A 22472-nucleotide genomic window follows, 5' to 3' on the forward strand; every position below is an offset into this window, starting at 1 on the left:
ACCTGGTTAAAAGTGCTTTTAATTCAATTTCCCTCAAAAGCTTTGGCTTTTAGTGCCTACTTAGCACTTGGAAATAAGTTCCTAAATATTCAGCACCCTTTTTCCTTTCCCTGAAAGAATTTTAAAATTCCCAGGAGCTTCTCCAAACCACTCAGAAACCCTCCAGCTCCCAGCAAGGCTCTGTGCAAGAGCAGGCAATGCCAGCTCCTGGCAGCCAGGAGGACAAGGACTCATCTTTGCTGTTCTTCCATGACAACTCTCCCCAGGTGGGGCCAGGAGCCACGGCTTGGACACAACGCCATGCTGGGCCACAGGAAAAGCCTACAAAAACTGATATTTTTTTTTTTTTTAATTTTTTTTTTTTTTTTTGGGGGGGGGGGGTTTGGGGGGAGGGTTGGGGGGGGTTTTTTGGGGGGGTTTGCTTGTTTTTAAAACAAGTAGTCCTTGGTAGTAACGCAGCCTCACAGCATCTCCATCTCCTGCACCCCATCTCTGAGCACCCCGCTGGTTGTTGTCACCCTCATGGCTCGTTCTGGAGCCTCTCACCAAACCACCACAACCCCCAGCTTTTATTGCTGCCTTTCTCCTCACACCAGCTCTCTGAGCACCTCCTGCTCTGCTGTCTTCTTGCTCCCCATCCTCTCGGTGTGTCTCAGGAGCTGTGCCTGCTCTGCCCGGGTCGTGGCCTCCTCAGCCCGTGCCTGGCGCCCCGGCCGGAGCGTCCCCGTGCAGGAGCCCTGCCTTGTGTATCCCGGGGACAAGGAACAATGAGGAATTAGGGGCCCGTGGCCAACGCCAAGGCGACTTTGGTTGCCAGGCCCCAAAAAGGCTGGGTGGGAGATTTTGCAAAGGTCCCGGTGAGGGGGGATCCCTCCCGCCAGTGATACCATCAGGACAATCCCAAACAGGCTCCTCACCCTGGAGCTTGGAGGGACCCCCTTGCCAAAACAGCTGTAAGGTCTTATTTCACACAGACAAAACCCATATTTTACTCCAACCTCATTCTCAGAAATCACTGAGCCATTTTAGCTGAAACTTTCCAAAGAAAGTCAGCCTGAGGCTGACACCCTGCAAAGGATATTTTAGCCAGAACAGTTTAAGTTTGGCAAAGCTGTAAGCCACTGAACGTTTCATAATGGAAATTGTTGAGGCAATATTAACTATAGATGTCCCTCCCCATGCTGCCTACAATACTAATAAATTCCACTGAGGTTGTGAATTCTCCCCAGCTATTAACATTTTCACCAACGGTGTAGATTTTTATATCTGACAAAACACAATGAAATCCTTTGAAATAAACAGCTACCTGAAGCAAACCTCAGCTTCGCTCTCCTACCACAGCCAGGACTCTCTTATACATTTGAATTCTTTGTCTCCTCTGTGCCGTAGCTGTAATACACTATAAATACCCAGCTTTGTCACATAAATGCAAAGTTTTATTGTGCAGTTAGCCTTGATAGAAAGCACTGCTCAAAGTTGTTTAGAAATTAAATATCTAAAACAAGCTATTTTAAAATACAGAGCCCTCACTATTTCATGTCTGAAATGAAGAAATTTCATCTTAGGGAGAGCAAGCTGTCTTTCACACCATATGGCTAATGGTAGTGCATAGCAATTAGCTGGGCTGATTAATGGGGAACAGACTCTAATTTTATGCTTATAATTGAGGCTGCATTTGCACCCCTGGTGCAAATTCAGCACATCCCAACTTCCACTTACAACAGGCAAGAAATCAAGAGAAACAGAATGGTGTGGAGAGAGAATTTTTTCCCCTTCTAGACCCCTAAAGAGCATCAGATTTGCAATTTAAAAGCGTGTTAGCAGCACAATAGATGACAGATTTGTGCAATAGGGTCAAGCGGCCTGGTAAACAAACAGCACCCTCTTACACAAGTATGGGCAGCAAAGGAAATGGGGAACTCACCTAATGTGAGCTGTAAGAAATTTGAATATGTCTCTCTCACCCCGTCAGGAACACAACATTTGCCTACTAGAGTCAGTTTGGGTTTTTTCTACCCCTCCACCTTATGGCCATGAAACACAAAGCAAGGACTAGCAGTAAATAAATAGGAGGAGAAGAATAAAGCTTCTGAGCAAGTGAATTTTAAGAACAAAGAAAGTGCAAAGTGCTTTAATAAAGGGAATGACTGCACATCTTTCCACGTTCCCAGAACAGAAATAATTTTGTCACAGTCAAAGTATATTGAATGGCTATAAATCTGTGATGTGGGCATTTGGTCTTCTGGTTAAAACTCAGCCCACTATATAAAGTTTTAATTTGCTTCTTACACTTTATGTTTCTGGAGTATCTGGAAGGAAATTAATTCATTGAAGTAGTTGATTCGGGCTCGGTGAGTTATTCCTGCCACCAAACCTTGCTGGTTAAGGATCAAGAGGACACATCAGCCAGGACTAATGGCAGATTCAGACCCTGACACTGCAGGCACTTGAGCAAGTGCTTAATTTTACTCATGTGCCCAGTCCCACTGTTTTACTGGTCTGTTACAGGAGAAAAGTAAAAGGCACTTGAGTCTTATCAGGTCAGGGGCCTCCTTTAATATTTCCATGAATTGTTCCTAGTTAGGTACCCAGTGTGAAAGTCGTGCTAATTGGGCCAATGAATTTTGGGACAATTACAAGTTGTCAACATGACTGGGATTCCATTTGGAAAGGCAGAAGTGGCCTGGAGTCCTCAGCAAAGCAATGAGGCTCAGGCACCTCTTGGAGCTGCTGACTGTTCTGGAGCTGAAAACCAATGTCTTTGGTTTCCTGGAAGAAGCCAAACCCGCTGAAGGAAGCAGCCTAGAAAAGCCCAACATGAAACCAAAAATCCCCCAAAATCCTGCTGCAAGGAAAATTTGAGGGGAGGGTGCTGTGCAGGGTTTCACCCAGGCTGGCAGAGCAAGGAGTGCAACTCCTCTGCCTTCATCACAGGGTGCTAACCCCCAGCAGGGTTTTAGCAGGAGGAGCTGTCAGTGGAGGACAAAACATGCAGACCTCAAGATTTAAAAAAAAAAAAAAAAAATTTAAAAAAAAAAAAAAATCAACCAACAGAGAAGTTTCCATCTGAGTATTTTGTCAAAGACTCTCCCCTGCCAGGAAACCCTCATCCAAGTTTATTCTTTTAGAAGTGGGTACTAGTTTTTACCCTCAAGTTACTCCTTTTTAGTAAATGTGTTTTGTAAAAGTTACAACGCATGCAATGGCATTTTTACAGTCTTAAAACAACTGATTGTAACAATGAGCTTATGCAAGAATGCCTCATCTTCCACCAGGGAATTATTTTCTGCCATCGAACAACATGTAACAAATGATTTTTTCAGACATGCAAAAAACACCCACTAACTTTAATGAGACTGAGAGGTCAAGCTCTCTGAGGTGGCAAAGAGGTCTGTGGTAAAAAGGAAGCAGAGGAGGCTTCACCTACTTCAACCAGCCAGAAGAGAGAAGGAAGCAGCTGCAGAAGTTGGGGGAGAAGACATTTGACTGAATTAAAGTCACCAGCCCAGACAGGGGTTGAGAGAGCACTGGGCAGAGCCAAATCTGCATGGGGAATTTTAAAGAAAATCAAGAAGACAACATCTTTTGCACAGAGAAGCTTCAGCTGCTCTGCTCCAGTCAAGTGCGGACCCCGTGTGAGCAGCAACCAGGAAAAAAGAACCTCCTGACCTCACTCCTTAATGCACATCCAGAAAAAAAAAATACTATTTTGTCATTTTGCTGAGGAGTTTTTGTTGGGAACTGGGGGCAGAGACGTTTATTGCTACAGGACTATAATAGATTGTTAATTTTGGTGAGGAGACCTTTTGCGGGCTACAATGTCTAAATGAAAACCAGCAGCATTCCGTTCAGAATAACTCTTTATAAATAATTGAAAACTAGTGTGACGACTGAGACCTTGCTGCTAATTACACACACCAAACTGTGTTATTTTGGGATTGTTTAATGCAAGAAAGATAAATTTAAATCCGAAAATAGCTGTAGGTTCAGCCTAGATTTTGGGAGCCAGATTCATCTTCTCATCACTAATTAACTGGAAGAGGGGTGTTTCTTACCTGCACATTATTTCATGCGTGAGCAGAACTCGGCACATTTCTGGGTTCTTGTCTTGACCTTCATATACTATCGCCTAGAAATAAAACACATTTTTAGTTGTACATAAAGTTGGAGTTCGGAGAAAATCAAAACACGTCACAGTAAGCAAAGGCTCAGTGAGTTACAAACCACAGGCTGAAGAGACCTGGCATCTCCACCAAACCTGCTCCAAGACCTGCAGTTGTAAAACAACACAAGCTGAATACAGCTAAATTCCCTTCTCTCTGTTGCACATCTCTCCAGCAGTGTGTAGGATGGGTTTTTTTAGTAGTCAAGACAACCACAATTTTCTTTTCAATTCAGAATAAAATATAAACCTAATAGCATTAAAAGGAAGGGGGAAAAGAAAGAAAGAAAGAAAAACTAAAACCAGCAAGGCTTGGTATACGTTGGGTCCTATTCATTAAAAAAAAAAAGGCAGAAAAGAGAGAGCTCATGCATTTTTAATTACAAAAGCTGCACAGCCCAGGCATTTTCCTGGTAGCTCCTGAGAAAGCGCCTGGGCCTGATTCTTCCCTTGGACCTCCTGATCCAGCACTTTCCAGAGAGAACCTCCGGAATTACAGGGATATAAATAAGTGAGGAGAAGGCCCCACCAGAGCAGAGGAGACCAAAACAAACAGAGGATCAACCGGCTTGAGAAATTTGACTCTGAGACAGCACAGGGAGAATCCTTTAAGCTAAAACTGTGGAAAGGCAGTGTGTTCACGTTTCAAGAGGAGCCTGCGTTTGTTCCCATCAGCAGCGAGGAATCAGCGTTACACACAAACGGGGTTAGTGCTCACAGCCCCTGAGATTTTCATCTCAGCCCCACATGGTCACATTTTCCAGCCACTCCTGCTCCCAGCACCAGCCCCCAGTAGCAAAACAAGAGTGGAGTTTCCTTTGCAACAGCAGCTTTTGCTGGCACTGAGGTTTCCAAATCTCACTCCAGAGCTGGGATTGGAGCCCCAGGCTCGGAGGGATGACCAGCCCTGCATCTGAGCATCAGCGTTACCCTTGAGCTTGGTGTGACCTTTTCAGTCTCTAAAACACAGAATTTAAAACAAGAAATCGGGGGGGAAAAACTCAGCAGGTAAAATGACACCTGAGATGGGTCCCCCTAGAGCTAATGATAAAATAGAGACTGAAATTTAAGAAGTGTGCTCTATGGATGAAACACATTTTAAGGAATGAGATCAATTTGAAAGGGAAGTGTGGAAAATACTGACAGAAAAGTAAGTTATCATAATATAGAATGAACTACTTTTCCAGTCCTTACAAATGTAACCCACAAAGGGTAAGAGGTGTGGTACTTCCAGAAGGTGCACAAATCCCAAGACACACAAATCTGAAGAAGCATGCACTGACTCTTACACAGATAAATGGCAACATGCAATATTAATATTATGCATTATAAAATTATTTAATAATTCCATAAATAATATGGTAATGGGCCTGTTACCTTTAGCAGCTTTCATTTTTGAATTTCAGTTTTGCTATGGGCCTTCCCCTAAAACCCGAGAGCCCCTGGGCTGGGGTTTTATAGCTGATGAAACAGAGGCTGCCATTAATTGCTACTAATGGGGCCAGAGTCTCACCTGGCTTCTGCCCCCTCATTTCCACCAGCGAGACACAAGAGCTGTGAACCCAGCACTGGGATAAAGGGGATGCAGGGAAAGTACCCCCAGCACAGACACCAGCAACCCCCTGACCCCAGATGGGACCCCCACCCTGAGCTACTTCCACATCAGTGCCCAAGAGAGAGAGAGATGGTTTGCTTGAAGCCTTGGAAAATGGTTTTACAGCAGGAGGTGGGACAAATTCAGAAGAGCCTCATTCCCAGCATTAAAAGGGAAGATGGGGAGAGGCTTCTTGCAGGCAAAGCCAGAGGACTGAAGTAACTGGCTGACACCTGGTGGGGTCAGTCAGTGGGGACATTGCAAAGACTCCAGAAAACCCCAGATCAGGTTCCACCTAGCAGTGGAACAGGCCAGGCTAGGAGGAAGCTCATGGCACTTCTTGGAGTTCATTGACAGCTAAAAAATAATCTCCCTCTGAGAATGCAGAGCAGGAGAGGAAAGAGCAGATGTACTTCAGAGGCCTTTAGTGGGGACAAACACCTCCAGCCCTGTCACCTCCAGACAATCACAATGTGACATGGGACGAGAGGGCTGCTGGACCCAGCTCGTTCTTCTCATACTTCCAAATATTAAAATAAATGTATGTAGGATGGGTTAGCTTGTTGCCAGTGGAGCCAAGGAAGTGCTAGAAACGACAAACCAGAACGCAAAATTTACTTTCTTTTTCCCCCTGCCCTCTCTCCTCCTCTCCCCTTCCTGCTGCTGTGCTTACTTAACCTCCAGGTAGCTGCTTAAATAACTCAACTAAATAGCAATAATGAACGGGCAGAGTCAACACGGTGGTACATAATCACCTTGTCTGTTGTGTTTAGCATCAGTGATCCCTTCTTTGCGTGCATGACATTCTTCTGCCTCCCTCCACGTTAAGGATTTGCTTCTCACTTTATTTGCATTCAATTATCGAAGTTGCACCCGCGCACATTTTGTTTCCTCCGCGTCAAACGCAGCTCCTCTCGCCTGCCCTATTCCTGCAGGAATTTCTAGGAAATTCTGGGAAGCAGAAGAACGTGCTGGGCTCATCTCTGAGCAGCTCATCCCCATCTCCCCACTCCTGTGCCCAAATTTACTTGTGTGAGGCGCCCACTGCTTGCCCCCATGAATGGCTGCCCCAGAGCCCTGCAGATACTCGACCGCCTCGCAAACCGCGCCGCTCTGGAGCATTAATTCTACAATTAGCTTCAAAAAGGAAACAGGAACTGCTAAAGTTTCAGATCGTTAGAGCTGCCAGAAGTATTTTTACAGGGAGGGTCTACTACGTTACTGTTGTGAAAATGTTTAACTCTCGGATTTGAGAAGCTACTCTTTTCAACAAAAATGTCTTGATTTTTTTAATAAATTATGTGGGTTTCAAGGTCAGGCTTTGAAACATGGAGATTGCGTCGGGGTTCCCTGTCGCACTAACGTCGTCGTGATTTTGTCAAATAGGGATCACATTAATGAGAGACAAAGTGAAAGTTACAGGGCATAAACCTAGACCACAGCAGAGCTAAAAATAAGCCTGCAGATACACATCAGAGTTGCACAACAAAACACCGGCAAAGGAAATGCAAAATTATAGACTTTGGGTTTTTTCTTTTTGTTTACTTCATGTCGTTTTAACTCGGTGATGTTTCATAAGCACCTGAAAATAGTGTTTCTTCTCCTGAACAACTTAAACATTTCCCCACAAAATTTATCTTCCATTTTGCCAGCTGTTACTCACTCAGGTAACCTTCCTGCAAGAAGTCCCAGTGAGTAAGAACCACTCGTGCACAAACGGACTTTAAAATCAGGCCCCAAAAAATTAATGTCAAAAATATAAGACTCCCTCACTTCTATTTAAATAAATCTGCATAAAAATTAAACCAAATAAAATTCACTGCTTAATAAAAATTACTACGTTGAGCACATCACAGTCAAGTACGTCCAAAAATTCACCTAAACTTTTCAGTGACAGACTTCGTTATTTAAAAAAAAATAAGAAATAAAAAATAAAAAGGAAAGCGGTCGATATAAAAGTCAAGGCTACAGTTCTCATTTAATCTACTTTTTCCCCCCAACAGGCGCAGTAGGATAACGCAGTGAAAGAATTGACAAACAAGCTGGAAAAACACAGAGACAGATTTTGTCCTTAACTATTCCTGAATAAATCCAGATTTATGCTGGTACAAGTGAGGGCAGAATCGTCTCATGGTGTCAGTTTGCCAGTCAAGCAATCCTGCTTTCAGAACTGGACGAAAAACAATCTTGAAGGAATGAGATCATGGTCATTATATTACTCAGTTATGTCATGGCCTTGATTTTAAAAGAGTAAGAGAAGAAGAGAAATCATCAGCGTGCATCTAAATCCACTTGCTTTCAGATTCCATCTGCCTCACAAAACAAAGTATCTCCCTTACAGAAATAAAAGAGAAGGGAAAACTCATTAAAATTAGGGTCTTTTCCAAAACAGAACTAAAATGATTTGGAATGACGTTTACAGCCGTACACACAGGGAGAAAATAAAATCCTGGCCCCACCGAATTCAATAGGCACATTGCAATTGACTTCAGATGGGCCAGAATTTCACCCAGAGAGGATTAGGCTTGTATCCACTATATATCTACAAAAAAAAAATCCTGTGAATTACATTTATTTGGCTTTGAATCCTTAACCCTCAATTACCCAAGGTTTTACCCCTTCCCCAGGCAAAACCTCGACTCATCCCGGGGAGGTTTATCCCGGACAAGCAGCGCCAAGCTGGTCCCAGGGCAAGGACAGGGAGTTCTTACTCTGCCTCTCCACACACATTTCAGAAGCATCTAATTATTTTATCCAGTCCCCCTCTGCCTTTGATTCACAGCCTGCTTATCGACGTATTCACACAAATTAAATAAATTTATCTCTCCTAATATGTTCATTTTTAATGGTTTTCAAACATTCACATGGAAACAGCTCTAGCGTAAATATCCCAGAACAAATGGCTGTATATTATACAGGAGGGAGCAGTTGGGCTGCCAGACTGGGAATGCACCAGGCCATCTGGCTCAGGCAGTCTCTCCAAAATCCTCAGCTTTGTTTTCACCCTCAGACTCCAAACAACACATTTTCCACTGTGATGAGTTTACATTTTCCCAAACACAGGTCCTGATCATGCATGCAAATTCCAAACTTCTCCATTCCTCTCTGTACAAGAAAATTAAAATCACCTGCGCTTCTGACATCTCACCAAAGGCACAAGAAAGCTGCTAAAATCTGGCGCAATGTAAACTTTCCCCGTCACAGGGGTTAGGTTTTGTTTTATGTTTGTGTGAAATTTCTCCGAGTCTGCTGAGGCTCCTCTGAACTTATTGATAACATTTTTTTTTCCCATGCGTGTAGCTGCCAGAGAAGGGCTATGCCATGCACAGAATAGAGCTGATCAAATATCTGCAGCCATCAGAGAATGACAGACAAGTCAACAGAAAACCCATTTGCATCCAGAGTTATAGCTCTGAAAAAAAAATCCAAATATAAACAGGGTTTAAGTCTGAAGGAAGGATTTTTGACTCATGAGGGCTCTCAGCAATAGACAATAGCCATCGAGCAAAACTTATGATTGTTAAGATGCCTGAGCCATATTAGCATCCGTTATATCTTATGGATGAGAACAGCTGAAGGAAAAATGGGTGGGGAACAAGTATTTCAGATTTATTTCCTCCATCTCTCCTAATAGTGAAATATCTCAACTTTATGAAAATACAGCCAAAGAAATAGAAGGCATCTCTTCTCCATAAACATATTAAAATCCTTTGACTTGCCTAAAAACTCCAGTTTTATTAGAGCAGACATATTTCACGTTTTGCAGGCAATTTCAAAATGCATCATTGTTAGAGGCAGATCTTCTGCGGGAGGAGCTGCTGCTTCACGGAAAGCAACAGCAGCTATAAAGTTTGGGGTCCTAGAGGGCTTTGAGCGCTTTAGGAATGTGATCCTGACATAAAATGAGGTGCCAATGTAACATAAAAGTAAATTTAATTAAGCCAGTATTGACACCGAATGCTGTTGCGTGAACTGGAAAGAACTTCTCTGCCACAGAAATGATTTGTGTGTAGCATTTACAATTTTTAAGTGTTTCAGAAACTTAGCAAGACCCCCCCGAAAGCCACGTAACTCCCATTTCACCCCGTGCTTCTCCAGGGCCTCCAAAGGCCGAGCGCGATGCCCCAAACACAACCCCAAAGGATGCACCCAGACCAGTCCAGGCTGGGTTTCCATTTGGAAGTCCCACAGCCCCGGATCCCAGGGAGTGCAGCCCGAGCTCTGCTGGGGCTGTGCGTGCACAGCTCATCCCACAGCCCAGCCCTGCCCTGCATGCAGCTCCCAGCACAACTCTAGAGCCACTCTGCAGCCCCACTTCCCACCCTGCCCCACAGCTGACAGGGAAACACAGGCTCCAGGACACTGAGATCCCTCTGTTCCACCCGGGACACGACTCTTGCTACGAGTTTCTTAGCTGGGCACAGCCACACAAACAAATCCCTGACTTAGGCAGAGCAGGAACTCTCAGGAGCAGGAACATCTCCTCTGTAGAACATACACAGCCCCCAGCATAGCCAAGCCCTGCCTGCCTACTGCTCTAACACATGCTGCTAATGGGACATTCACGTTAAATCTCTGAGCAGCAATCCTATGCACAGAAATCCAGGTCTGATTTGCAGAAGGGCTTTTATTTTATCTTACCTAACTTAATAATCCGCAACCGTGCAAAATCTCGCGATTTGTAACTGTGGCACAAAGAGAATATATTTAAATCTGATGTGTCCGTATTAAAAAATAATAATAAAAAAATTAATATTAAAAAAAAAGTCACAGATACTTTCCTGTATGATCTGGGGAAACCGAACTCATTCAAGCTTTGCTTCTGTGGGATTTTTAATTTGCCACCAGAAACCTCAGAGTAGCTGTAATTTCAGTCTGGGAATTCACAATTATCAAGTGTGTGAATGTGCGTGTGTGAGGACTGAGCAGATACTTCAGCCAGCTGAAACGTGTACACTTCTGCAACAGTTTCATTTAAAAGTAATCATTTCATTATCCAATTTGTTCTGAGCGCCATGCATTAAAATACTACACCTTCAAGTAGACTGACAATATATATTTAACTTTCATTAAAAATTAAAGAATTTTCAGACAGTCTTTGCAATATTTAATTACAGTTTGATGATTTGAAAGTTACTTGAGAATCTTCTATATAATTCACTGTCATAAAATATAAATGATATATTCAACATTTGGGTGAGCTTCTGTCATGTGTTGTACTTCACTTCCTAATAAGCATTCAGCAACCGACGCGATCCCAACTCTGAAATAATTTCACTTTAGAAAAGAAAGAATTTAAAAAGGAGAAGAAGGTGAATTTAACTTCTGGCCCCTCGAAAAGATCGGAGCTGCACATGCCACAGTTTTGACATGACACTGCCCTATTTTTCTAAAGTCATTGTAGTCATGCCTAAAGAAACTACAGACATGAAATTAATATGTAAGCAAACATGCTTGCGTCTAAAACAGCCTTTTGCTCCCCGTGTTCTCATCTAAGCTCAGGGAGTTTTGTTCTAAAACTCTCGCTTCTCAACCGCACTGCACTTTTCCCAAAATCTGTCATTTGCACTAACTTTGTTTTTCTAAGATTTCCCGAAATCAGACAGATTTTTTTTTTCTCCTCCTTCTTCATTGTGAACGTGCTTTAAAGCTACACGGTAGGTTTTACAAATAAACTGTATCTGGGTTTTTTTTTTTCCCTTTCTCTCTAAAGACCCTCTGATGACTTGATAATAATGAGAGACCAAGAGGTCAAACAGTGCCTTAGGATGAACTCTTCATATGCAAGATGCCTTTGTTAAGAAAATTATTTTGAATCCACTGCTCTCCATGAGTTCAGGGCTCTGTTTTCAACAGGATTATGACCAGAGGCTTCTGCATTTCCGTAACGATAGGAAAGCTATTTAAAGATAATATTTATTGATAGTCTCTCTCACACGATCGACACTGAAATACACAAGCTCCAAAAGGACTAAAAAGAGTTCATCTATCAGGAAGATTTTGTTACTTTTAACACAAACTAACCAATTTGTGCCTGAAAACCAGGGAATGACATCAAAAGCTTTCCAGGATTTTTTATAAAGAAGAGTATATTGCTGCTGTTTTAATTCCTACAGGGAATGTGCTCTGTTTGGAAGTGTACAGTATAACAGAGTTCAGATGCACAGCGGATTGTCTAGTAAAATTCACCCAAGTTCCTTTTTTCTTCTTTTTTTTTTTTTTTACTTTTTTTTTTCTTTTTTTTGGGGGGGGGGGGTGGCTGTTGAAAGACAGTCTTCAATAGCAGGAAAAGATGTTTTGGGACCATCAAAGAGTGTTTTGTAAAACAAACTCAGCCCTTAGAGCTTTATGTTTTGCTGTAAAAAAAGAAATCCGAATACAAGCCAAGAGTTTTGTCCCTGCAGACAACATACAAGGACTGACATTTCCTAGCGTACAAAAAAAAAAAAAAAAAAGCCTCTTAATGTTTTTCTTAAATAAAATTTAAGAATATTCTTTAACAAGTAAAACAGATTAGGAGGGGAAGAAACATATTTTAAGGATGAAAAGGCTCCAAAGCGATCTCAACTATTTAAAAGAAACATATTCTAAGAGAAAAGTATTCTGACAGGAGCAGAAAAAAAAGACAGAGGAACAATTTAAAAAGAAAAAAAAAAGAAGAAAAGAGAAAGAATTGATTTGCTCGGATAATCCCTTTGTAAAAATATTGGTTTTAAACAGAAAAGTGTTTTTTACAGGTAGGCACGCACGTTATTACTCTGTTTGGGAGCCTAAAGAACAGGCTTAAAATGAAGATTAATCCACTGACAAGCCCTGCTGCCCTTCCCGAGTCCGACACCGAGCTGGCCGCTGCCCGCGCCGCGATTCTGGGGTTATTCCGACATGCAAAAGTGTCGCGACACGGCCGCTCCTCCTCCGGCCAGCGCAGCCGGCGGCAGCGCCGAGAGCGGCCGGACCGGCGGAGCCCCGCGCCGGGGCAGCGCCCGGTGCCGCCGGCGCTCGGGGGCTGCCCGAGGCCGGAGGTTAATTCTTATTAATTAAGCGACAAAACCATCCGCAGCCCTGGCACGGACGGCTGGAGGGTCGCCTGTATTTTTGTCCCGCAGCCCGGCAGCAGCAGGCAGGGTCCCGCGGGGACCCCCGGCCGCCCGCAGCCCGCTCGCCGGCAGCGCCCGCGGGAGCGGCGGCTCCGTCCCGGCCCCGCCGGGCACAGCGGCCCCGCCGCGGGGGCGGGTTCGGCCTCCCGGGGCCGCCCCGACGGCGGCCACCCCTCCCCGCTCGGCGGCCGCCCCGCAGCACCCACCTGCTTGGTCATGGAGTCGATGAGCCGCACGTAGAAATCCTGCTCCGTCCTGATCCCTGAAACAAGGCACAGGCGTGAGGAGCGCGGCGGGGCCGGCCGGCGGAGGCGAGCCGCGGTTCGCCCGAGGGCTCGGGCCTGCCGGGGCCGCCCGTGTCCCACAGCGAGCGCAGGGAGCGGAGGGGAACCGGGGGAACCCGGGCGCTGCCGGGCTCTGCAGCCGCGGAGGCGGCGGGGCCGACCCCGGGGGCTCGCAGCCCTTACCATTGCTGTAGAGCAGCTGCAGGCGGTAGTGGATCCCGTTGTTGGTCTTTTCGCTGTTGGCTTCCTGAAGTCAAAGACGACACGGGAGGCCGGAGGGAAAAGGAAAACAGTATCAATGAAGCTTCTCCATCACTCGCACGCCGGGTGTCCCCGGGGTTGGATGGGGCAGCTCTCAGCCCTCTCCCCTGCCCCGGGCATAGCGAGGGATCAGGGGACACCCCCGCCCCGTCTGCCCTCCGGGACAGGGGGAGACTGAGGCGCCCGGGAGGCTGCCGGGGCTCCCGGGACGAGCCGGTGTCGCGGCCCCGGGGGAGCGGAGCGGGGAGGGCCCCGGAGAGGCGGCTGAGCCCCCACGGGGTGCCAGGGTTCTCACCTTCTCCTTCTCCACGAAGCCCACGAAGGCGGTGCGCTCGATCTCCACGGGCTGCCCCTGCCGGTCGTACAGAGCCAGGACGAAGTGGAAAAAGTTGGACTTCCTCAGGTTGGAGGGCGGCTGCTTCTCGAAGTGAGCCCGGGCCAGACCCACTCCGCTGGGACCAGAGACACGCGGGTTAGCGGCAGCTCCGACCACGCGGCCTCACGTCCCCCCAGCCGCCTGCCCGGCCCGTGCCTTCCCCCGCCGGGACCCGGCTGGGCCCCCCCGGGGCACAGCATCCCTCCCTCCCCCGGGCCGCCCCGGGGCTTTTCTCTCCAGCCACGGAGAAAGAAAGACTACAGCTCCGAGCCCTGCGGAGCCCCGACCCCATCCCGTCCTGCGGCGAGCCCGAAGCCCCCCAGGAGCCCCCAGCCCGGCCCCGGGACCCACCGGCCCTGCCCGGGGGCCGTGCCCGCTCGCAGCCGGCCCTGCATGGCGCGGGAGCCGCGCTCAGAGCCGCCGCCGCGTTGCCCCGCGGAGCAGCATCGGTCCTGCCACTTCTCAAACTAGGCTCGGAGCTGTCACACCAGCGCCCATGTGCCTTATCTTGCGAGCCTTTCCTCCCGCGCCGGGGCGGTGGGTAAACACCGAGCCCAGGAGACAACTTCAAATATTTCAGGGTTGTCCCTGCAGAAACTTTCCCTTCCTTAGAGGGCTCCAGAGGGAGGGGTGCGGGGCGAGGTGGGAGACACCGGGAGATGTCAACATTAAACTGATGCTGGATGATGCTGGCTCCAGGGCTCAAGCTGCGAATCCAGCATCAGCGTTTGGTTCGTGTTAGGGGTTTGGGTTTGGTTTTGTCCTTTTTTTTTTTTTTTTTTTTTTTTTTTCGCCGGGAAGAGGATGGGAAGAAGGATAAATAAGAGAGAAAACGAGGCTGGGCGCAGCTTCGTCAAACCCATCTTATATTTGGAGGGATTTGTTTTTAAAAATCTGAGATAAGTGGCAGTGGTTTTACAAAAGGACTTCAAATTAAATTTCTCTTGGAGTACGCTTTGCAAACTCCCTGCTTATCGGGGGAGAAGAAGGGGAGCTGCTGATTCGGAAGAGAATAGGAAGGCGAGGTAGAGAAATATATTTTGGATACATCCGTGCACAACTCGCTGCTTTCCGGAGGAGGAAAGTGTCATTTGAAGATCATAAGACTAAATCAGCAGCAAACATAGTTTTGAAAACTCCTTCCTCCGAGCCAGCACAAGGAGCCAGAGAGATGAAACCTACCTATCCGTACCTAGCGAAACTCGCCACTTGCTTTATTGTTGTTATCATTATTTAATAAAAAGTCATTCCTACGGGACAATAGGGATAAATATTTAACTGGCGACATCTACGCCAAACTCAGTGCCGGTAGCAGAGCTCCAGAGCCGGGTTTTTGTTGGCGCGGGGGGAAAGGCGCTGCGGGCGGGGAGCGCCCCGGGGCGCGGAGCGGGGCGCGGGCGCGGAGCGGGCGCGGAGCCTGCCTACCTCTGAGCGGCCGTGCTGGCGTCCAGGACGCCGGCTCCCTGCATCCACGTCCGCACCGCGTTCATCCCCGCGCCGAGGGGCTCTTCCTTCATGCTGCTCCCACTCCGCTGGATGCTTTCCTGAATCCCAAACATGAATCAGAAACAACAGCGCAAATCTTCCTTCTTTATTCAAAATTTTTAAAAAGTGATAAAATCGCCAGTCGGATTGTTATATGTGGGTTTTTTTCTTTCTTTCTCTCTTTTTTTTTCTCTTTCTCTGCAGCTGATCGCTGGAATCAAAGCAAGTCGGAGAAAGCAAACACAGGCACGCACATTAAAAAAAAAAAAATCCAGAGGCAATCAGAGCCCGGTTTTGTTGCTGCTGTTTGCTGCGTGTGCAGTTTGTTTGGGTGCTTGGAGGGGCTGGCGGGGTGCTGGGGGCTGGTTGCAGCGCTCGCAAGCCGGAGGAGTACTTGAAGTCCCTTTTGTATGAAGACACCCCTCGGATGGCAGCAGGCAAAAAAAAAAAAAAAAAAAAATCTCAGATGGCAGTTTAAGAAACAATAGGACGAACGGGAGCTGCGGCAGGCTCTGCTACATCAAGTGTCATTTTCCAGTGACAAGAGAGGCAAGTCCCCCCCCTTCTCCCCTCTCTCTTTTCTTTCTTTCTTTTCTCCCTCTTTCTTCTCTCCTCTCCCAGCCGAAGCGCTCTCCGCTCCTCTCCTCTCTCCTCCCTCCTCCAGCCGCGCAGGAAGCGAGTTGCCGGAGCCGGGCGCACGCCGGGAAGGGAGCGAGAGGGGCGCACCCGCGGCGGCGGCGAGGACGGACGGCCGGAGGGAGACCCTGGGGCTGCCCGTGCCCCCTCCCTCTCCCGCAGCGCCGGGCGGACTCGCCGTCTCTCCCTATGGGAGCCACTTTGACTGTCCCCGCCGCCGAACACGAGCCCCGCAGCCCCGGCGGGCGGGGGGCGGGGCCGCCCAGGACACGCCCCCTCATTTGCATCGCGTCACCGCCCCGCCCCCGCGCCGCCGCCGCCAATGGGCGCCGGCAAAGCGCCGCCGAGGAGGCGTGGTCTCGCCTCTCTCATTAGCATAGCCCCGCCCCCGGCGCGGCCGGCCCGGGGGAAAGTTGCCCCGGAGCGCCCGGGGCGGGCCCGGCCGCGCCTTTGTTCGGCGGCGCTGCCCCGGGGCGCCGCGGGCCGCACGGGCACCGGCCCCGCAGGGGCTCCCCCGATCCCCGCACCGACCCCCCGGCGCCCGGGGCCGGCCCTCGGCAGGAGGGCGCCGCGCTCCCGCACAGCCCGCACAGCCCGCACAGCCCGCAGCCGGCACCGCTGCGTGCGGGGGTGGCCGAGCCCTCCCCGCTCCCCCCGGAACCGCCGGCAGCGCCAGGCTGCCCACCGCGACTGCCCAAAGCTGGGGGTGCCCGGTGTCCGAGCCCGGGATTGTCCCTCGCTGGGAACGCGTGTGGGGCAGCTCCCGGGCCCCAAAGCCCCGCCGCAGCCCCGCCGCCCGCCCCGGCTCCTGCCCCGCTCCCCGGCAGCGTGCGCTGCTTTGCGGCACCAGCACGCGATTTCCGAACAGGACAGCTCGCCGTGAAAGTTCTCTTTTTTCCTTTTTTTTTTTTTTTTTTTTTTTTTTTTTTCCCTAGGAAGTCCGATTTTTCTTTTCCCGAGGAAAATAAGAATTGTAACAAAACCAGTTCCTGTCTTCGCTAGGGAAGAGCCGGGCCGGTTGCCGAGCGGGCGCAGTCCCGCATCTCTCCGCGGGCTCCCGGACCCGCCGCTGTTCCCGCATCACCCTCCGTCCTTCCTTCCCCTGACCGAGCCGCTCCTGCCTCGTCTCTCGCACGGGCTCTTGTGGCGGAGGGAGCTCTCTGTGCCGGCGGCCTGGGTTCTGCCTCCCCAAACCCAGCCGTGCCCATCTTTGCACATAGAATGAAACAAAACCCTGCGCATCCCGGCGCGCCGGGCTCCTCGCCCTCTCCACGGCGATGTCACACCGCGGAGGCTCCGGCGAGGGCAACCTCTGAGGTGTCCGGGCTGTCTCTGGACTCTGCTGTGTCCTTCCATGCCCAGTCCCCGTTCAGAGGTGCTGCCCCGGGGGATGGAGCGGCTGCTGCCCGCTCCTTCCAGGGGTGCAGAGCCCCGCAAAGGGCAGCAGAGCCCACCGGGAGCGGGCTAAGGGCCCGGAGAGCAGCCAGTCCAGGCTATCAGCACCACTCTACAGCTCCAGAGGCACCCCACGGCAGCCCGACAACTACACAGGACCCTCTCCCAGCCACCTGTACATCACTTCGTGTGGCACAGCCGCCTGAACCCACAGCTAAGCCTCGGGAAGAGAGCTCTGACTCCAAAGCAGGCACAGAGCCGGCTGCCAGCGCCTCGCTGGCACTGAGAAACTGCCCCTGATCCTTGGTTTTAGGCGAGTCCACCCACAAAACATCCACATCCCCAGCATTCTGCATCCTCACATAGGAACTGTCACAGGCAGCAAGTGTTCACATTCCCCGAAGATGCCTTTTGAATCTTGACATGCTGCTACTGTGTCATATCTCAGGGAGATGTGGAAGAACACGGACACACAGCCATACATGAATATTTACGCCAGAGGTATGGCACAGGAGCAGTTTGGCTTCTGCAGAGCTCCGGCTTATTGGGCTTCCTCCGGCTGCTGCTGTATCAGTTGTATCATATCCAGCCTAAATGCCTCCATGGTGAGATACATTCTGCAATTAAAAGCTATTTGCACCTGCACTGATTGCTCCTTTCCCAGGGCAGGGATCTGCCCAGGGAGGAATAATGCATTTGAATCAATATACTGAGCAGTTGGCAGATTTCGCCCCTCAAATCTGTTCAGGGGATCAGGGGACTGTTTCCGTGCCTTTTCCAGGATGCTAAAGGGAAAAGCATCCCAGCTGCAGTCTGAGGGCACCTCCACCGGGCAGGGACAGCCAGCCACGCAGTAACAGTGACAAGTTCTCCACTGTTTTCCTCCTTATACAAGATTTGTGCCTCTGTGCCCAGCACACAGGGAGCTCTGAGGGGGAGATGCCCCACCTGGGGCTTAGGGGTAGTCTGAAAGCCACTAAATAATTGCTATAAGGATGAAAGAGTTAAACATCGGCTCGACCCCCACAGGAGGAGTGTGAAAGAAAAGCAGAAGGGAAACAGGGAGGGGGTGAGAAAGTCAGGACTTCGAAGAAAAAAAAAAAAATAAGGCAAGAGAGCTGGCAGCAGGCAAGGAGAGTTCTGTGCTCCATCCACCCCGCAGAGGCCAACCCTGGAGCGCTGGGGCTTTGATTTTAAAGAATTCCCAGTTGCCTTCAGTATTCACTTTCTGCCCCCTGCCTGGGTCTGCTGTCTGGACCAGCACCACCCTGGGTGCAGCAGCACACAGATCCCTGCCAGGCCCGCTGTGGGGCTTATTCCTGTGGAAAGCTGTGCCCATCCCTCCTTCAGCACAGCAAACAGAGCTGGAGGATGCTGCACAGCCTGCCACGGGGCACCCTCAGTGCTGGGACTCGGTGTTTCACTCTCCTGCTGCAGAAGCAAACTGAGGCAGTGAAGGTTCCCTGCAAGCCCGAGTTAAATGCTCTCTACATTCAACACAGAATAAACACAAACAGAGATGTGCAGGCTGTGATTTGCTCCCAGGGTGGAGGAAGCTCCCAAAGCGAGCAGGAGCCGCAGGGTTGAGCCGTGGATTTTGCCCAGCAGCACAAAGCCAGGAGCTGAAGCTTTGCAGCACAGGCAGCTCACAGACAGGACTGGGACATGGCCACAGTGTCGCTGGTCATGACAGCAGGGATGGAAGCTGAGGAGGAAAAGGCTGGCCCTGGCTGTAGGAAAAAACAGGGTTCCTGGGGAACAAGTGGTTTTGAGGCCTTAGAACAAGGGGGCCGTGGAAGGAGACCTCACTCTGGAAGATAAACATAACTTCTGTGAGGCAGGAGACAGAGGTCCCAGAGCACAGGAGCTCTCTTACATGGGGAAAGGCCTCTCCCCTGCCTTGACTATTTCCAAGTGGGCCCAAGGCCCCTCTCGCCTCTGACCTGGAGTTTATCCAGGACAACTCCCTCCTCCTGCCTCCAGTCCCTCCTCTCCTGCTCTGGGGCTCCCAGCACAGCGGGGACAGTCAGGCCTTGCTTCCCTCTGCCCAGACACCAAGGGAGGGAAGAAGTAGCTGGAAGTGGGAATTTCTGAGAGAAAAGTCTCCTGGTCCCTGGTCCCTTCCTTTGCAGCTGGATGAGGCCCCTCCAAAGGGACCACGCTCCTTCCTGCCCTTCTCCAGAGAAGGCAGAGGAGCAACAGACCAGTGACAATGGGACAAAGGGAAAAGCAGCCCCTCCTCTCAAGGTGGGACTGAAAGGCACTCAGCACTCAGGTGCTGAGCACGTGCCTGCACTTTTCTGGGGGTTTGGAAACACTTCACTCGTGTCATCCCCAATAAAAATGCTTTTCATAAGTATTTTCCTTACAGGCTCTTGCGTTAATCCAAAGGCTTTCCATGCACAGGTAAATCCAATGTCTGCCTTGGCAGGTGATGACACTATTCAGCTGCTTGGGTGCTTTATTCTTCCTTCCTGGCTAGCTCCTGAGGAGGACAAAAAGGCTCCGAGAACTGGGAATTGAGATAAAATACTCTGGCTGAATAAATAATCCTGTTCAGGAGAGAGCCTGGATGCCTCTGGGACCAGCAGAGGACCTGATGGTGATGGCACCCCGATTTCACCTCTCCTACATAGAAGAAGCAGTAGCAGGTGACCCAGGTGGGTCAATCCAGGTTTAATCCAGGAATTTTCCTCCTCCTGCCTCCCTTGGGGGACTCCCGAGTTACCCCTGGCTAGGACGGGATGTCGGGGCTCCCCCCCAGGTCGGGGTTCAGTCATGAGGGTGGGAAGCAGCAAGTGCTGAGCGGAGAAACTGGGGAAAGGGGGAGCCCCACTCGGGGTGCCTGAGGGCGGGGATGCCCGGCAGCAGCGAGAGGCCGGCAGAGCGAATTCCTCAGAGGGAGGACGGGAGGATGCGGCCCCCAAACTCAGCGCCCCCCATTGCTGCCCAGGACAGGAGCCCCTCCCCATGGCAGCTCCCCGGGGGCGAGCAGAGCTGTGAAATTACGCGGGGCCATCCCCCCAGGGGCTGCCCGGAGGGGAAGGGCTCGGAGGGAAGCGCAGCTGCGCTCCAGGGCCCGGGGAGGGATCGGGGCGGGCCCGGGTCCCCCCCGGTGCCCCCGCGGCAGAACCGAGCCCGGGGGGGGCGGCAGCGCCGCGTGCCCACAGCGCCACCCGGCGGCCGCGCCCGGAACTGCAGCGAGGGAACGGAACGGAACGGGGCCAGCCCGGGAGGGGTCCCGGGGAAAGGGGGATACTGGGGAAACGGGGATACTGGGGGAGGGGGATACTGGGGAAACGGGGATACTGGGGAAAGGGGGATACTGGGGAAAGGGGGATACTGGGGAAACGGGGATACTGGGGAAACGGGGATACTGCGGAAAGGGGGATACTGGGGAAACGGGGATACTGGGGAAAGGGGGATACTGGGGGAGGGGGATACTGGGGAAATGGGGATCCTCGGGGAACGGGGATATTCAGGGGGCGATCCCGGGGGAGAGGGATACTCGGGGGAGGGGATAATGGGGAAAGGGGGATCCTCGGGGGAGGGAGATACTGGGGAAAGGCGATCCTTGGGGGCGATCTCCGGGGGAGGGGATGCACGGAGGGGAGGGAGATCCTCAGGGGGCGATCCCGGGGGAGAGGGATACTCGGGGGCGATCCCCGGGGTAGGAGGATCCTCTGAGGGCGATCCCGGGGGCAGGGGATTCTTGCGGGCAGATCCCGGGGGACGGTGATACGAGGGAAGGGGGATCCCATGGGAAGGTCGGTCCCGAGGGTGGGAGATGCCAGGGGAGGGGGATTCCGAGGGATGTCGGTCTCAGGGAAAAGGTGATCCCGAGGGGGGATCCCCGGGGTGCGAAGGAGGGGAAACCCCGGGCCGGACCGACCATCCCGAGGTGGAACATCCCGGGAGGACGGCGACCCCGGGAGCAGCCCCGAGGGGGCGAGCCCGGGAAAGGAGCATCGGGGGGACGATCCCGGCGAGGGGCGATCCCGGGAGGACAGCGGTCCGTGGGAGCCGTCCCGAGGGGGGCAATCCCGAGGAGATCATCCCCGGGGGGAAAAGCGGCTCCCACACCCCCACGCCGGTGTCCCGGCACCGGGAGAGCCCCGCTCCCGTCCCCGGGTCTGACAGCAAAAGCTCCTCTGAACACGGAGGAAGCAGCCCCAGGTCACCCAGGGAAGCTGTGGATGCTCAGTCCCTGGGAGTGTTCAAGGGGGCCCCAGCAGGATTTTGGTTCCCTGCACTATTCACATCGGCTTGCCATCCATTTAAGTCTAGCCTGTATTTATTTGTTTATACTGGCAGCCACTGGACAGATTACGGTTATTTTATCACACAAAACCTTGCTATGATTTTTACACAGGGAGTTCAGCAAAGCATTAAACATCTGATCAACTGCTCTTGGCTTCAGGGAGAGGTAAGAAGTGTCTCCCATTGAAGAGGGAAGGGAGAAATCCAGAGGCAGGCACTCCCTCCCTCTGAGAGGATGAGTTTAAGCATATTACATGGAATGGATTTAAATACCTACTAAAGTTGTCACACGCTTTGCTGAATCAAGACTGAATATTATCAGAAGTATTTAAGTGGCTCTGGGATCTGTATCTCCTTTTAAACACTTCCATAAACTCTGAGGACTTTGCATCTTGGGATTTCGACTTAAAGGTGCACAAGCTCTTTTGAAGGGTGCCCTCCAAAACCCCAGGCAATTTCCCAGCTGGGGAATTGGATATTCAATACTTACTGGGTTGCAAGCGTGAAGATTTCCATGTCTGGGACTGGATTGTTCAGGATTTGGCTGCTCCTTTTGTGCTGACCATTTGGAAATCTGTTTCCACTGGCATTTCTGTAAACTTCAGAAGGTCCTATGACTTCAGCAGAAGCAGAACTAAGTTCATCATCTGGCTCAGAATTCTGCCTGGAGCCACAGGCATACCTTTGAGCAGTGAGATTTTACCAGAACACAGCAGAGGAGTGCTTTGGTTGCAATGAAATTTAAGATACAGAGAGACATTCCCATTTATACTGACTCTCCAGACTTTTGGACAACTTGAGGTTCAAGTCTCGGTTTTGTTGATCCAGATCAGGGGATTTCTTTGTTTTCATCTTTGTCCAGGATCTCTGTCACTCGAGGCAGACCAAAGACACACACCTGTTTTTTCCTCATGTCCCTTCT

At 50.5% G+C, this 22472-nt stretch overlaps 1 protein-coding gene across 8 annotated transcripts in view; it reads right to left on the reverse strand.

The window, feature by feature from the left end:
• Positions 1–16212, reverse strand: part of EBF1 (EBF transcription factor 1) — a 265258-nt gene extending 249046 nt beyond the window's left edge. For 2 of the 8 annotated variants that reach the window (XM_063413420.1, XM_063413417.1), the window contains exons 1-5: positions 15200–16200; positions 13694–13850; positions 13321–13384; positions 13060–13115; positions 4056–4129 (exon numbers count right to left, since the gene is read on the reverse strand). In XM_063413420.1, coding sequence (XP_063269490.1) covers positions 4056–4129; positions 13060–13115; positions 13321–13384; positions 13694–13850; positions 15200–15333 — 485 coding nt within the window. In that variant the 5' untranslated portion in view covers positions 15334–16200. Of the gene's footprint in view, positions 1–4055; positions 4130–13059; positions 13116–13320; positions 13385–13693; positions 13851–14125; positions 15167–15199 lie in introns of those variants that run through there. The other 6 variants (XM_063413419.1, XM_063413418.1, XM_063413421.1 and 3 more) reach the window with 6 other exon arrangements.
• Between the last annotated feature and the right edge of the window lie 6260 nt (positions 16213–22472).

The sequence above is a fragment of the Prinia subflava genome, chromosome 16 (genome assembly GCF_021018805.1).
Source record: "Prinia subflava isolate CZ2003 ecotype Zambia chromosome 16, Cam_Psub_1.2, whole genome shotgun sequence".
Taxonomy (NCBI): Eukaryota; Metazoa; Chordata; class Aves; order Passeriformes; family Cisticolidae; genus Prinia; species Prinia subflava.